General features: G+C 47.9%; 1 protein-coding gene across 1 annotated transcript in view; it reads right to left on the minus strand.

Moving 5' to 3' along the window:
* NEDD1 (NEDD1 gamma-tubulin ring complex targeting factor) overlaps positions 1-17132 on the minus strand; it is a 551712-nt gene that overhangs the window by 341194 nt on the left and 193386 nt on the right. The window contains exon 9 of the mRNA XM_069629423.1: positions 13284-13412. Within this exon, the coding sequence (XP_069485524.1) occupies positions 13284-13412 (129 nt within the window). The remainder of the gene's footprint in view (positions 1-13283; positions 13413-17132) is intronic.

Here is a 17132-nt window from a genome sequence, read left to right on the forward strand (position 1 = left end):
TACAGATTGTCTTCTCCAAGGCGGTCCATGTTCTAGGAGAGGAGAAAGACAAAACCACACAACCCTGGGAATCATGGATCAGGCCCTGGCATGGCTTTAATTACTTTACTTTTATTAATTTGTATCGCACAGCCACAGACCACAAGGCGCGAGGGCACAGACAAGACAGACAGCACAGAAAACAAGTAGGACAAAGTCGCTCAAACACTTCTAACTCGGAGGGTCAGACACTTCTCCAAGCAGAGAGTGGAGGGACTCCTCTGACGTCTCTCTCTCTCGCATCCTTGCTAATTTACCGGTCTGCTGTGCCGACTGGGTGCTTGTAACCCTCAGTCTCATTGGGTTACAGGCTCCCCCATGGCCAGTCTTCCATGTACTGCCTCCTGTGCTACCACGTACTTAGGGGTTGTGACTGTAACCGCTACAGCCCCCGTCTCCTTGTCCTTACCCAGAGCCACGCGGCACTTACTCTGCCACTTCCCCTACCCTTTCCCCTGCACTCCCCCCCCCTCTATCTTCTCCCTGCACTTCTCGTTCATCCTTGCACGATCCGAATGTTACAAGGCCTAATAGGATCATTTGTCTTGTCTTCCCTCGATCTCCCCTCACTTGTGGCGCCCAGAATCACTTGTGTATAGGTGTTTTATAAATCTCCTATCATATACTATTGCTGAAAATTATCACCTACAAGATGTTAGGAAGAATTATATGCAGTACCCTTTGGGAACACTACACACAATTAAGACTACAAGTGACAGTACAGTTTCACCTTTGGTACAAGCCTGTACTACACAGTTCTAGTGGTAGCAGTAGCGGAGCAGCCAGACTTATCTCAAGAGTAAGTGAGCAGTACAAATAGTTACACAAAGGACATCAATTACTATGATTCAGGCAAACACTGAAAGGTTTCTAAGTAAAAGAATATATATTTATTTACTCAATAGTTGTTTAACATTTCACTATTCTAAGCAAGTTAAAAATCTCAATCATAAATACACCACACCACTTCCCTTAAATTCCAGACAAGTTAAGCTCACAAAATGAAGTGGGAGCAAAATGGCACTCCAGCAATTTAAAAGGGAGGGAAAGACAAAGTTATTAGAAATTAGGCAACACCAACAGGTAAGTACTCTGAGCAATTTGAACAAGAGAGAGAACAGTGAGGAGATCAGCTAGAAAAGGCTTAGGACCAAAGTCAATGGGTCAAAAGTCTTTTGCTCAAGATCACACAGTTCAGGGTAGTTTGCGGTAAAGTTTGTGGCACAGATTCCGGACGAGGTTGGTTGGTAGAAAAGTTTGTTCAAAGAGAAGAGAAGGATAAGCCCTTGGATTGGAGAAAGTTTTCAAACACTTTCACCGCAGCTGACCGAAACGGACAACCGGATTTGCACAGTACCTTAAAACGTAGAGGGAGCTGTAGCTGAGGCAGACGTTCCTGGTGGTTCCTGCAGGCTCATGGTTCCTGAAGCGACTGTCGGACTGATCAGAAGTAGGAAGACTGGAGGGTCCTGCGCCACCCAGGGAAGAAGCCAGCAGCAGAGCAAAACAACGAATAAAAGGTGCGCTCCTTAAAACCCAAGCAGGGTCAAACCTTCCTGGCTATCCGGCCCACTGTAGCTTGGTACAGCTAATTCCACCAGAGGAGGGAGTCCAGGCTTGAAGTTTGGGCAAACTGGTTGGTCCCACCAGCTCAAGGGGAGAAGTTTCCTGGAGGATCTTCTCCGTCGTCGGATTCGGACCTGCAGCAGGGCTTCACCGGGCAGTTCAGTCGTGGTAGGGGTCCTCTTCCAGTTCCTCGTTGGTTCTTTCGTTCCAGTGGCAACTCTGCCTCTGAAGGACCCGGTACTGAAAATGGTGACCTGCAAGTGAGAATCTCCGGAATTGCTGGTGCGCTACATTTATGGGCACATGCAAATAGGTGTCTTTCAGATCCACAGCGCACGACCAGTCTCCCAGGGAGAAGGCATGATATGATATGGCATTTGTAACGCGCCGATACACAAGTGTTTCAAGGCGCGAAGAGGCAAGGAAGGGGGAACACAAAGAGGACAGAGACAATGATCTTACTAGGCCAAGTAACATTGCAGGAGAGGGTGGAGGGGAAAAGTGCCAGGGGAAAGGGGAGGTGGGCAGTGCTGTACATGGGATCAAAAAATAACAAGAAGTGCAGCCAGCAGTTGGCAGGTACAAGGGTATGTGCAGATAGTAGGTGTCCAAAAGTGCAGGTAGGGAGACTGTAGGGTTACAGATACAGACCCAAGTGCAAGGGTTGCCGGGAGGCAGTGCGGGTGTGCAACTCGGCAGGCAGGGACCTGGGCCTGAAATCAGAGGGTAGCCAGGTGACCAGTGCAGTATCAGACAGGAAATCAGCAGGGGAGATGAAGAGAGAAGGCAGAAGCAAAGAGGAAGGTCTTGAGGTGCTTCCAGAACCGGAGATGATTCTCCTCAAGTTTCAGAGAGGCAGGGAGGCTGTTCCAGAGGGAGGACCCAGCCGAAGAAAGATATACAACCAACATGTTGCTTGAAGAAGCGACTGACCCTGAGGGAGTTGGAGGTGGCGCAGCAAAGAGCTCGAGTAGGAAGGTATTTACGAAGAGAGAGTTGGAGGTATTGAGGACCAAGGCCCCAGAAGACCTTGTGGACAATGCACAGGGTCTTGAAATTAATCCTTGCAGCCACTGGGAGTCAATACAGAGATTTCAGTGCTGGAGAGATACGATCGATCCCTGGGTTGGAGGCCAAGGACAAGTCTTGCAGTCCTGTTCTGGATGAGTTGGGGAGAGTAGAAGCAGGCAGATTTAGAAAGAGGCTGTTGCAGTAGTCCAGCCTAGAGAGCACCAGAGCTCTAGAGAATGTGAGCTTCTGGGGGAAGGATAAGGAAGAATACCTCCGAGGACGTGCAGTTGGTAGTTGACTTCTTAGAGATGTGAGGAGAAAGGGAGAGTGTGGAGTCGAAGATGACCAAGAGGTTCTTAGCCTCACAGATGGGAGCAGCTAGAGGGCCAAGGGAGGCTGACCAGAGAGTGACAAGAAAGGAGGGTGCAGGTGTGCCGATGAGGAGAATCTTCATCTTATTGGCATTTTGGATTTGTGCCAATGTAACCATCTTGCATTTTTCCAAGGGAAGGAAAAGATTTAGGAATGAAAGATCCAACTCTGTTCTCAGGCTCGCTTGGTTCTTTTTGGGAACAGTGTAGAGAAGAGAAAATCTGACAACCCTCTCCCGAGGAGGGACTTCTTTTACCATCCTGATGTGAAGATTTGAAACCTCTAGGCTTAGTGGGGGCGTAAATACTGTATGACTCTCCATGAACCACCCGTCGATTTCTTAATCAGGGTTATCATCATGTTGCACGGCAATGAGGATGTCTGTATGATGCCCTGCTGCCATAATGCATGTAGAGTCGAGTATATCCCCTCATCTGCTTCTCTGGACAGTGGATATTGTTTCACATGGGGCGATAAAGCCCCTTCCTTTAGTTTTATCTTCACCATCCCACTCCTTTCATTACCCCTACATCATGGGGCCCCTTTGTCCATCATTTCTCTGGTACTTTTTTGAGGTCTCCCTCTATGCGTTGGTTCCCTTTTCTCACTAACTGTGTTAGTATGGGTAACCGCTTTTCCATTATCTGATCTGGACAGGGTATCTGTGGCTGGAACACTATCTCTCCCTCTGCCTCCTCATTGGAGAACAACTGTTCATCCGATACTCCTGTTAGTGTTGGGTCGATGCATAGCCCTCTGCACCATTCCATTTTGTCATCTGTCCCACATAGGATCACCATGTCTTTGCATACCACCACCTCTAGCTGTAGCACGAGTGTAACTCCCTTCATATCCTTTTAGCACTGTGGTCTGAACATAAATTCTGATGCCATTCAGAACACCTTACCTTGTATCCCGGGACCCACCACAGTAAATCCTGACCGCGTACAGGAACATGCTCTGGTACATGGGCTGGGTTCGCAGAGTGCTCTGAGCATGCGCCACCAGAAGGAGTGCAGCCACACGAGTGTAGTAAATGCCTGCCGTTGTGCACACCATCCCCTTCTCCGTGAATAAGATTGTTGCGTTTAGCTTACTGAGCAAATCTCTCCCTAGTATATTGATAGGAGTGTCTTTGGAATACAGAAGTGGTGCTACGGTGTGTTGCATTACTATGGTTAATACATTATTTGTTACTGGAACTGTGGCTACCGCCCCAGAGAAGCCCCGAGTATCCATTACCTGGTTTAATAACGGGAATCCCCCTTCCCTAATGCAAGATTTGGTTACTCCTGTGTCTATAAGAAAGGACAGTTCCCTTGGTCCTATTCTTCACTCCTACCTCGGGTTCTTCTTTGGGACCGTCAGTTACTGCTAGGACTGGACACTCAGGCTTTCTGTGGGCGTCCCTATTGTTGTGGGTTACACCCTGTGGGAAAGGAAAAGGATTTCCTCAAACAATGACCCCCGGTGTAGTGGGGTAAAACATTCTGTCCTAACACCAATGCACTTCCTGCCACTATCGCTGGAGGTTGCGTCATAGCTGGAGTTGCCATACCACCAACCATTGTCCCCCCCCCCCCTTGTTTCTGTGTCCCTCCTTGCTGCACAGGCATCCGTCCCTACTGTGGTGGGGCTCGAAGGACCTGCATCTGCTTCCGCTGTACTGTGCTGATCCGCTGTACTGTGCTGAACCCCTGTTGTGCCAGTGGTATCGCTTGTGCCTGTGATTTCTGCACAAAAGGGCAGGTACACGCAAGATGCCCCATGTTCTGGCATATATAACACGGTCTGAAGACCCTGCACCCTGACCCTCTATATCCTCCTCCTCGTTGCTGGTACCCTCTTCTCATGCAACACCCTTGGTGCGGCATGTTCCCCGCAGTTAACCCTCCCTGTTGGGTGGGCCCCACAGCAGCTGCGTCAGGCACGAGAATTGCCCCTTACATTGCATACTTAGAACGTTTCTTTTGGACCAGTTTGTTTTCAGCTTTGGCAGCTTTTCCCGCCGCCTGTCTCTCTCCCGTTACAGCTTGCAATAATGTTCTATTTGTTAGGACTGATTTTCTACACTCTGGCCCGTTGGACAGATGTATAGAAGGCCAACCTATATTATGATGGGGACATCTCCGGGAGCAGTAGCCAAACCCGTTCAAGGTTGCAGTGATGAGATGTCTAGGCTAAGTCTCAAGAGGTGGTGAGCTTGTAAAGGGTCCACAATGAGTACAGACAATGACAATCACAAATTACACTTAATATGTATAAAAATAGTTATTGATTTGTGGGCCAATATCACTATGAAAAATGATAGAGGTATCACAGCATAAATAATAGATTACACATATACAGTCACTAAAGTAGGGCATATTACAAATCAAACTCCTGTACAAGAAAGTGCAGATTAGTTTATATCCTACAGGTCCACAGACACTTAAAGGAATGGTGCGGTCAGAAATATTATTGGCCAATAAGATGGCCAATAATAAAACAAATATCTAAAATATATATTTGTTTTAAGTCCCTATTGTAAGTATCGAGCAAATGAAGCTCAAACTTTAAACTTGGAAGCACTAGGGGGCATCCATTTTGTGAAATGGATGCCGCCTGTGCTTGCCTTTGCGACACTAATGAAGCAAAAGCTAGCCAGCTGTAGTAAACATAAGCTACCACTGGGTGGGTTTTGCTTCATTGGTGCCGGACTCAGAGGACGGAGACTAGAGACTACAGGCAGGAAAGCTGCATCTCGGTAAATGCAAATTTTTCTTTAAAAATAAGCACTAGCTGAGTTTTTTTCTTCCTAAGTTTTCTGAGCTGGAGGAGCAGAAATAGAACCGTAGCTTTTAAAACGTGTTTATGTTTGCGGTAGCTTCAGCTTGGAGCCCTGTGTGCTATCGCAAACATAAATACAACGTTGTTGTGTTTCAAAAACGCTGCGGTTTTTCTTTAAGTTTCTCGCACTCCTCCGAGCCGGAGGAGCCTGAGAAACTTAGAATGAAAAACCGCAGCGTTTTTGAAACACAACTGCGTTGTGTTTCTGCCTGCCGTGGCTATCACTTTGGGTCTCCGGTGCTCCCCCTCGGTGACCCAAAGTGAAAGCCAAGGCAGGCAGAAACACAACGCGGTTGTGTTTCCATGCCGCAGTGTTTCTGCCTACAGCAGCTTTCACTTTGGAGCTCTCGGGCTCCCTGTGGGGGAGCCAGAGGGCCCCAAAGCGAAAGCTGCTGTAGGCAGAAACACAACACAGGTGTTTAGAAATGCTGCAGTGCTTCTCACTGTGGCAGCTTTCGCGTGGTGTCTCCTGGGCTCGCCCAACCCTGAGGGAGTCTAGGAGACTCCAAGCGAAAGCTGCCTCAGTGAGAAATGCAAAGTTTTTGGATTTGTAAATGCCGCAGTATTTACAAATCCAAAAATGTTATTCTGAATGCGGCAGCTTTCGCTGGGAGTCTCCTGGACTCCCTCAGGGTTGGAGGAGCCCAGGAGACTCCACGCAAAAGCTGCCGCTGTCAGAACAACAACGTATTTGTGATTGCTGTGGTTTTCCAACCACGGCAATCACAAATACGTTATACTTTTCATTGGTGCGCCTCGGCTTTTTGCCTTCATTTTACGTTTTCTGTGCTTCCATGGGCTTGGGGAGCACAGAAAATGTGAAATGAAAGGAAGGCAGCCGCCTCAGCTCTGCTCAGGCTGCAGTAAGCAAAAGCTCCCAGTAGGGGGCTTTTGCTGCTTGTTTAGTGCCGCAAGGGCAGAGCTGAGAAGGCTGCCTGAAATCACAAAATGGATGTTCCCTAGTGCTTCCAATTTTAAAGTGTGAGCTTCATTTGCTCAATACTTTCCATAGCGACTTAAAAATAAATATATATTTTAGATATTGGTTTTATTATTGGCCATCTTTTTGGCCAATAACATTTCTGACCGCACCATTCCTTTAATCAGAAATTCAAAAGTCCTTCGATTAGGTGTCTGGGGCCTTATGCCCAAAAGTTCAGGAAAAGTTCTGACACAGTTTGTGATACAGGAAAACATGAAAGTAGGGTCTCTGGTGTCCAGTTAACGGTTCCAAGGGTTAGAGGACAGTTCATTCTAACTAATAGAAGTGTCCCCAACTTTCAGAAGGCTTGCGCGAGTAAGCAATGGCAAAGCAAATGTGTAGCAAAAGGTTTTATAAAAGTTAGGAAAACTTGTTTAGGGGCAGGTAAGAACCACTGTAACTCACGCTGTACTCCGATTCTTCCCAGGACTTGGTAGGTGAATGGAAGAAGGTCCGAAGTTGCTTTTCCCACAGTGAGCCTCAGCCCTTGATTCGCAGGTCCGAGCAGATCTCTGGTTGGTGTTTTTCGATGGTGCAAGGACTCTCGGATGAAGAGTACAGAAAAACACGATGCAGGAATCCTTTCAAGACTGACTAAGGTAAGCCGTTTGACAGTGGTCACCGCTGCTCAGTGACGCAAAGGGAGTCACTTTTTCATAGTCACTTTCCCTTCCATCTCGGGGCCCGTGACCCTAGGACTCTGAATTTTCACTGAGGTAAGTCTTGTAGGACAAGCCGAGGATACCCCAAATTCTAGGCCTCAACGTGGAACGTTGGCAGCACGGTAGCCCAAAGTCAGAGCCTTCAGCCACGGGATGGTCCTGGGACACTTCCGACGGCTCTTATTTGCAGAGTACCCAGCAGACATCAGGAACAGAAGGACTGCTGAAGATCAATAGCAAGACGGGGCTCTTGACAGGTCTCACAGCTGGACAGGAGTCTTCAGGTTACTCCAGGATCTCTCTGAAGAGTGGGTGCAGGGGTCCTCTTATCCTAAAAGGCATGTAAAAGCTGAAACTCCCAATAGCAGAACTAGTCCCAACCACACCCCAGCAGTCATCCAATCAGGACCACTGGAGGGAACACTCATGCATAACACTCGGACACACTGAAACCAGTCTGGATTGGGACCAGACAGTCCCGACCCACATTCTGCTAGCTAACACATATAGCCCTCCAGTAGCCCGCAAAAAGCCTCTGCTTTCCCGGGCACTGGAAGTCCATATAAGGATTTTCCTGGCCCGACAGGCCAGGAAGAAGGATAAAAAACAAGATGGCCAAAGGACAAGCGAAAAACCTTGTGGCATGTCCATGTTCGGTCACTAGCCATAGTTAGAAGCCAAACGCGGCAACGCTAAAACGAAAAGCCCCAAAAACGCTGGAAAAACCTTGACAAATATGTGAAAACAGCGGTAATCACTCGTCCCAGGACATTCATGTCTCCCCTGTCCTAAGGTCCTGCACCCGTTTTATGTAGTTTACGGGATCATCGTCAGGCTGTATTTGATGTGCTTTTACTATCGATCATAGCTAACGGGATACAGGCACCTTCACCGGCCTTTGAAGAACTCCTTGACTAGATGGTGTGACCAAAGAAGACCGTCTCGGAGACCCGGTGTAGTGGGAGATCGGTGCCAGATGCACTTGGATGGAGGAGTGCGCCAGCCCAGCCTTAGCCAATGACAACTACGTAAGGATCCGAGGGGCTGTGGCTCTCAGTGTTGATCTTCTGCGACCGGCACTAAGTCCCACCAAACTCTAACAGACCGTCAGGTTCAGCGATCCTGGTTCGTGGTGCAGGATTGCGCCTCCTTCTCTGGCGAGCAGATCCGCAACCACTAGCAGCTTGACTGGAGGTGACGCTGATAGGCTGAGAAGGTCTGTGTACCAAATTTACCTCGGCCACGCCAGGGGCGACGAGGATCATCCGGCACCGTTTGAGATGACTGATGACTCGTAGTAGTAGAGGCAATGGCGGGAAGCGTACAGGAACAAGCCTTCCCCAGGGAAGGAGAATGGGGGGCCCCATGCTCCTCGGCTGATGGGACCTGCTGGCGAACCTCTGGCATTTGGTGTTCGTCGTCGTGGCAAACAGATCGATCTGGGGTCTGCCCCACCTGAGGAAAAAGTTGTCCACTTGATCCTGCCGAAGCTCCCACCCATGGCAAGAGCACAGCTCCCTGCTGAGAGAGTCGGCGACTGTTTTCTCGATTCCCACCTGGTGAAAAGGAATCAGAACAATCCCCTCAGCGACAGCCCAGTGCCACAAGTCCTGCACCTCCCTGGGGAGCGCTGGGGATCGGGTATCCCCCTGCTTCCTGATGTAGATCATGGTGGTATTGTCCTTGAATACTATCACCACTTTGCCCTTGAGTGACGGAAGGAACGACTTGAGGGCCCAGAACACTGCCCGCAGTTCCAGGACATTGATGTGGAGATCCCTCTCCTCCAGTAGCCACAGGCCTCTGGTGTGGGATCCCGAGCCCTCCAAAGAAGCGTCCGTGGTGACCGTCTCCTGGTACCGGGGGGCTCTGGAAGTCTGTGCCCCCAGCGATGTTGGAGCGCATGCCACACAACCTTATCACTCAACGGAACTCCTTGTCGAGAACAATCCTGTCTGTGAAGCTTTCCGGACACCTTGATTCACCGGGTGCCAAGGAATGGCCGCAATCCTTTCTGCCAAGGGGGCCGCCAGGCAGGAGACTGTTGAGCCTGGCCCCCAGGAACAGGTCGTCTTGCAATGGAATCAAGCAGGACTTTGGATAATTCACAGAGAATCCCAGATCAGTCAGCAGACAGACGGTCCTGCTCGTGTGGTCAACAGCGATTTCCCTTGACTTGTCCCGGATGAGCCAGTCATCGAGGTACGGGTACACATGAATCCCCTGCAGATGTAGATGGGACCCACTGGTGCCAGGCACTTCGTAAACACCCTGGGGGCTGACTTCAGTGCGAAGGGAAGTGCCTTGAATTGGTAGTACTTTCCCTGTACGACAAAGCGCAGGTACAGGCGATGCTTCTTGTGAATGGGGACGTGGAAGTAAGCGCCCTCCAGATCCAGCAACTTTAGAAGTCCCCCTTCCTGTTGCAACGTGACCATCCTGAATTTTTGGGACTTGAACTTGTTTAGTCTTCTTTCTTACTAAGTGGTATCTGGAGTGAACTCTGGCACCCTGTAGTCACTTTGGAACGCGCTCTATCGCCCCTTTTCTTAGCATGGCCCATACTTCCTGCAGGAGCAGAGGGATGTGCTGCTCCTGCCGGGCCACCGATGGTATCCACGGACACTTCTGCTGGAACTCCAGAGTGTCCGTGGGCGAGATCGTCCAGCACCCATCTGTTGGTGGAGAGGATCTTCCACTTACTGACGAAACCCGCCTGCCGCCCTCCCACCGGGGTGCATGGGTGGGGGCCCGATGTCACAGCCGGTTGGAGGAATGGCCACTCTGGGAGTAACTGTGGTCCCCTGGACCGTGTCAGCCCCTCGCCACCGAGAGGGAGGCCACCACCAGCTCGATTGACTAGGACAACTTCTTCTGGACCACTGAGCCATCAGAGGCAGGTCGGTCACCTTTCTCAGTGCCTTCGCCTTCTCCAGCTTCTCCTGCAGCTTCCTGGGGTTAGCAGACTTCATTTTCGAGGAGGAGCTGGATCGATGGCTTGAGATGGAAGCATATGGTGATGTTGAATGCGCCCTGCTCGTCGCATGACCCGCTTGCGTGGCGGCCCCGACGGAAACAGACTCGCAGTGCTTGGCCTTGTCTCGGTCCCCCCACGGATGGGGTGACCTCAAAAGGACTTATGAACCTGCTCCTCGGACCAGCCGGTCCTGGGTGAGGGATGCCCCTCTTTGCCACCCGGGGTAGAGGCCTTGGCGTTGAGCCACGCCGCCAATCTGCTGTGCCGATCCTTGATGGTGCGTTTGGTGAATCCCAGGCAAATCTCACAATCTGTCTCCTAATGGTCCAGATGGAGAGAGGGCATCATTACCAGTTGCAGGTCCGATAACAGTACGCTTGTCGGTACTGTTACCGGACCAGTAAAATACGATTTCTGCAAGCAGGTGCCCATCGGCCAGCCAGGTCTGACCTGACGGGCGGACCGGCACCCGCTCGCAGACACTGACGGTAGCACTCTGAATGGTGCCGGTGCTACCGTCCTCCCCATTGAGTCCTATGGGACTTAAATGGGAATGGGGAGTAATACATTCCAGCGCCTGGCAATGGAGAAATACAGGGTCCGCCAGAGCTGTAATGGCCCTGTATTTCTCCATCGCGAGGTGCCGGAAAAATTCGCAAGTTCGGCAGCAGCCTGCCGGTTTTACCAGCAAGGCTACCGCTGAACTTGTAATGAGGCCCAGAGTCACTGGGAGTGTTTGTCCTCCTCAAACACATTCCTTAGGCCACAGCTGGAGCAGAGCTTGAAGAAAGAACCTCTGTCGCGCTCCTCTTCCCGACATGGTCCGGGCATGCGGTGTAGGCCAGATGGCCTTCCAGAATCTTCTATGAAAACTTGACTATTCTTGAGGGGGCGACGAAAGTTGCCGACAAGCGGATCCCCGCTTGGCGGTCAAAAGCACGAAAAGAGCACACAGGCTCTATAAGACAGAAATTGTAAATGTTATTGAATAAACTCAAAAACGAAGAAAAATTCGACGGTGCAAAACGCGAGGACTCCCAACACTTGAACATGCAGTAAAAATCTGAAGATGGCTGCCAACTTCCTGAAGACCATCCCGTACTAGGCCCAACTGAACATCACTTTAGCTAGCAAGGAGAGCGGTGTTGGCAATTCTCGTGGAGCAGGCCGCAGAAGCAGTGACACGCTTCCCAAGGGCGTAAAATTTCTTGCAGTCCTCGTCTGGAGGGTATTCTGCCGAGGACAGTGGTACCCCTGCCCTCTTGCTAGTGGTTGTTACTATCAAGGAGTCCATTGTGGCGAGACACCCAATGTAGAGGGGGTTGGGCGAAACTATTTTTCCAACTGGGTATTAACTGCCTGTGTAAGAGACTGGGACAGTAAAGGAGGAGCCAGGTGCCTTTTAACAGAGTTTACTAAGGGATTGGCTTGGCTAACCAGTCTTTTCCTTGAGGATGTCCTCCACAAAGTCAGAGTCAAGCAACTTCGTGCGTAGCAATCTTGAAATGGTCAGCTGCTCTCTAAGAGGGAGTGGAACAGCATTTGGTCCTCAACTGGCGACACATCTTTATGTAGTAGGGGGATCCATACAGATGACGGCTGGGTCAGTGGTATGTGGCAGTGTGTGCCACGAGCCCTGGACCTCCGCCTGATCCCAGTCTGGATCTTGATAGATTGGTCCTGATCATAAAGGTTAAACCCTCCATAAGAAACCTCCTGGATCAGGTCATCGGGGTCGTCCCCAAAGATGATATCGCGGTGTCCCTGTGGTTCCTACAAAGAGGAAAACTGGGCACTTGGGTGGCGGTGGGGGGGCTTCTGAAATTTGAAGGGGATGGTGCAAGAGTCCACTTCCCTGGGTCTCTTCAAGGCTCTGTCATACTGGTCTGAAAAGTCGATGAAAACCATCTTAGCCATACCTCTCCCTAGTCCATTCTGAGGAAGCTGAAATGTCAGGGAGGTGGGAGGGCTGCCTAGAAAGGTGTGAACCCTTATGTAAGGCCTTAGAAAGAAGCTGGAGAGCCTCATAATAGTCCTCTCGGGGAGAGGGGGTGCCTTTCTAGTCCCTGGCTGCTGAAAGGTTATCCGAAAGCTTCTCGCAAAGCTTCGGAAGCTGTATTGTCAGCAACACCACTGAGTCCTTCGACGTTTGAGCGCCTTTGGACGGCAGCGGACTTTTAAGAGCACCGTCCATTCCAGAAGAAGTTTTATGCCCATTCGCATGCCACAGGTGCGGTTGCGGGGAGGATGCCAAACCGCGAGGTTCATAAGGTAAAGTTTTCGGCAGCCCTATGGGCGTTGAGGACTTCTTCGACGACCCAGTCGAACAGGCGTTAGGGGGTTGTGTGCTACTGTAAAGGCCAGGCCTGAAGGCCGAGGCCACACGGTCAACAGTCGCCAAGCAGTTGTAGATGCAGTCATCAGCGGCAGGAAACCCACGATACAGCCATCGAGAAGGTTGACTAAACAACCATAGGCCATGGGAATAGATAAAGCAATATAAACTCTTACGGGCTCTGCATAAGCAACCAACTAGATTGGTGGAAAAAAACAACCTGGTGGGACCTCGACATGTGAGAAATTTTGGGTACACTACCAGTCATGTTCGGGATAGTGTTACTGTCACGCCCATGTCGACGTCCCTTCTGATCTTCGAAAAAAAGATGCAATACTCTGCGATTACCTCTAGATATACAAGCATCAGAAATGAATTTGCTACATAATAATGCCCATCCTGCAGCTGAGGTTTTCCTATACCTAAATATATTACAAAGATTTTGTGCAAATACAAAAAAAACTGTTCTGAGGCTGAAAAACAAATTTAAAAATTATGGTGTAACCTTACCGTCTCTGACTGGTGAAAACATATCACCCAAGCTACTTCTCCCATATGCATCCATCATTTTTAAATCCACACATTTTGCGAAATCCGTTTCTTTGGAAGGAACATCTAGGCTGGTGCTCCGACGCACACCTATAAAAGCAAATAAATCCTGAAGTCATTCATTTGAAAGACATTTTTCTTTTCTGAAAAGTTTAAGTCAAAAATCATATAAAAAAACCTATTTGGCATAACAAAATGTCTGAAATAAAAAACGAATGCACCTGTATCTTGACATTCTTGTACAGTCAGAGGGATAATGAGGTGTTCCCTTAATCCATGTCAACGCTGGCTACTAGGATGATTGACTATTATTCGCCTGGGATACAGGACAATGGCACACAAACTTTTTTCATTTAATAGCTGCAACATCACAAGGATTCACAATTCAAAACAGGCAGCCCTTCTTCGAATTGTAAGATTGGGATGCAAGCTGCAGGTGCAGCATCAATTGAACCAGAAGAAGAGTGGGGTTGACTTGGTAGAGGAGGGAGATGTGTTGTCCCAGGGATGGTTTCAATTTGCACTAACTGTGGTTTGGGGCGGATTCCAATTTCTGCTCTGCACAAACATAAGGAGGAAAAAAGAAAAAAAAAAGTCTAAAAAATGTAGAAACACTGGAATAATAGCAGATTAACGGGGGGCATGACAACACCCCACAGGATGGCCCCTTAGCTTGGGCTCTCCTCACATCTATTTCATGTATTATTGGGTGGCGATAGCGGCCCTATAGTCAATGTGAGTCGGACTTTTACATGTAATGCACTTTTACATGTAAAAGGTAGCATTTCAATGCATTTATTGCTAACGTTGAAATGTTACATGGACCTGTCCAGTTCTGAAATTTCGGCACTGGCCAGCTCCTTGTTACGTTTTAATCTTTTTTTGTATATTGGGGGTAGGGAGGGTGGGGGAGTCCCCTCAGGCGCCCCAAACCACCACTAACCCTAATGTAACCCTTAATCTAACTCCAACGTAACCCTTAATCTAACCCTAACCCTTAACCCTAATCCTAACCCCTAATCTAACCCCTCGCGCCCCCAACCACTAAACCCCTAACCCCAGTTGCAATTATACCATCAAATTAGTCAATGGAAAGGCATTTCAATGCCTATAATTCGATGGTATGGCATTTGATGGAATGGGTTTCGATGGACTAAAAAACCCACCCCATATATATATTTTTTAGAAATTAGGTATGTCTTATAAATGTTTAGATATAAATGTTTGTTATTTTCTATTCGTTTAAATTCACTGCATACCAGATTGTGAGGGACCGGTTTACAACTGGAGCTGGATCCCTCGTCACGATTGTAGGTCAAAGAAGGCAATTATGCAGCTGGTCTAGAAAGGTGGGAAAGTCACCAGCAGCGACCGCCACTGTCGACCAGTGACGCAGAGGCACCCAAGTCTTGCGGACTGACGCACGCTTCTCTCTCGTGGCCCAAAACAGCTTGGATAATGAAATAGGGCAAGAAGTTACTTTGCAGTGTGAACTAGGATTTCCACAAAGCTCGAGCCCAAACTCTATGCTATTCTCCATCACAAGTGCCAAGGTACAAGCTGGTCAGTCCACTGGAGGGCCCAGGGACACTTCTGAGAAGGCTTGTTTGCAGGGCACCAAGCAGATGTCGAGATTGATTGGTCCCACCACTCCAAGGGGTTGAAGCATCTTTGGCAGAAATAGTTTTGATAATTAAAGAGAACTGTTGGGTGCGGTTCATTTAAAATGTGGCTCTCCGGACCCTTACGCTGCAGTAAGTAATGATACAGAAAAGGCATTTGATAGGGTAAGCTGGTCTTTTCTTCAACAATTATTGATTAAAGTTAATTGTAGATCTCAAATATTAAGACCTTTTAAAGGCATTATATAGGGATGCTGAAGCAAGGGTTTCAGTGAATGGTTTCCAATTTATTGTGGTACTCAACAGGGTTGTCCCTTGTCCCCTCTTTCCTTCGATCTTTTTATTGAGCCACTTGTCATCTCTATTAGAGGAAATATTAAACTAATTTTGTTGGGTGACTGCGTCTCCAAGGTCCCACTGTATGCAGGTAGTCTAGTTTTGCTTTCTTACCCAGAGCGATTGTTCAAGGAATTTTTAACAGCTCTGTAGGCATTCGGCCATGTGTCCAATTATAAAGTTGATGTTTCCAAGACTTTGATTTTCCCTATATCGCCTGCATGTCATAGAAATCTTCTGGGAGTCGAACCGGATGTGTTGGCATATAATGGATTTAAATACCTGGAATACAAGTCTCCAGGCAGGTAAATACCCTGTTAACTTTTAATATCGGTGCTAAACTTGCAGAAATAGCCATATTGTGTCTGAAATGGAGTAGGCTAAACCCAAAGTTGTGGGGCAAAATCAATTTTATTAAATTACTGCTACCAAAGCTGCTTTACATTTTCAGTATGCTCCCACTCCCGTTAACAAAAAACGTAATTTGCGACATTGATAAAGTCTTTCAGTATTTTCTATGGGCAGAGGAGAGCAGATATAGGATTCCTAGAGATATACTCATGAAACCGGTATCTTGGGAGGATTTGGCTTTCCTAATATTGCTTTATATCACAGAGCTTTTTCCCTTCGCACATTACACTTCTGGCTAGGGCATGACATAGCTACTTCCCCAAATTGGGCTGGAATAGAGAAATCCACTGTTTATCCAGTCCCCCTGGATTGCCTCCTCAGTATGGGCAAGAAATTAAATACTGATAAAAACCCTCCTTTTGTTCGGCACATCTGGAAAAGATTGCAAGAAAAATTGTGAAACCTCAGGGTTAAAATACATTCTGTGCTAGGAATCCATCAGGGGAAACTCAGCGATTCAATTTAATAATCGCTGCTTATAATGGCCCTCCTGGCAGTCATTGGGTAGCTAGAAAATTGGGCACATTTTTGATGGACATCTATGCTTAATTTTGAGTTCTTGGGATTCAAATATAAGCTGCAATTGTGTGACCTACACCGGTATCGAGTACTATGTAGGATTTTCGAAAAATGATTCACTCCATTGAACGCTTCTTTACATGGGGTCCCCTCCTATATTGCATTTGTCTAAGTTTGAACCGCTTTTGGACTCGGTCTTGTATAAGCTCCTTGCACCAAAAGAAGTTAATATAGCATCTGAATGTTGTAGGGGGATGTGGAGTTCAGATTTAGGTTTTGATCTCTCAGATGGGGACTGGAACTGCATTTGCGCAGGACCATGTAGATATAAAATAGATTTAGATTTTAGATACACTCAACAGCGGGTGACATTGCATGTATTGGTCCCCTTCAAAGAAGAACCGCTGTAATTTTACTCATGAGGATACTTGCTGGAATTGCAAATCAGATGTTGGAATGGGTTTACACATGTTTTGGTCATGGCCAAAGATTGCTGATTTTTGGGAGGCTATCATTCAGCGGATAGACCTTGTGCTGAATACTTCGCTCCCTCATACTCCATTGATGTGTGTGCTGGGGTTGTTTCCCGTGGATCTTCAGGTATCTGCTGATTTACTCTTTTGGACATACAGAGCGCTGAGGATTGCTAAGAATCAAATTTTAAAATTCTGGAAAAGCGATACTAGACCATTTTATGACTGATTACTTGACCTCTCTATCCTTTCAAGCAGAGAGAAAGTAACGTATCAGGATTAAAAAATGAATAAATATGGTGCCATATGGGATGTTTTCAATGATTTGTATTCATGAATTTTCTTTTTTTCTCCCTCCCATTTCAATCTCTCTATTGATTGTTTAATTACCTCTTCTGATCCGTTCAATTGTAGTTTCTCCCAATAAAATGTTTTAAATGATTAGTGGG

Source organism: Ambystoma mexicanum, chromosome 12 (assembly GCF_040938575.1).
Source record: "Ambystoma mexicanum isolate Mex_15411 chromosome 12, UKY_AmexF1_1, whole genome shotgun sequence".
Classification (NCBI taxonomy): Eukaryota; Metazoa; Chordata; class Amphibia; order Caudata; family Ambystomatidae; genus Ambystoma; species Ambystoma mexicanum.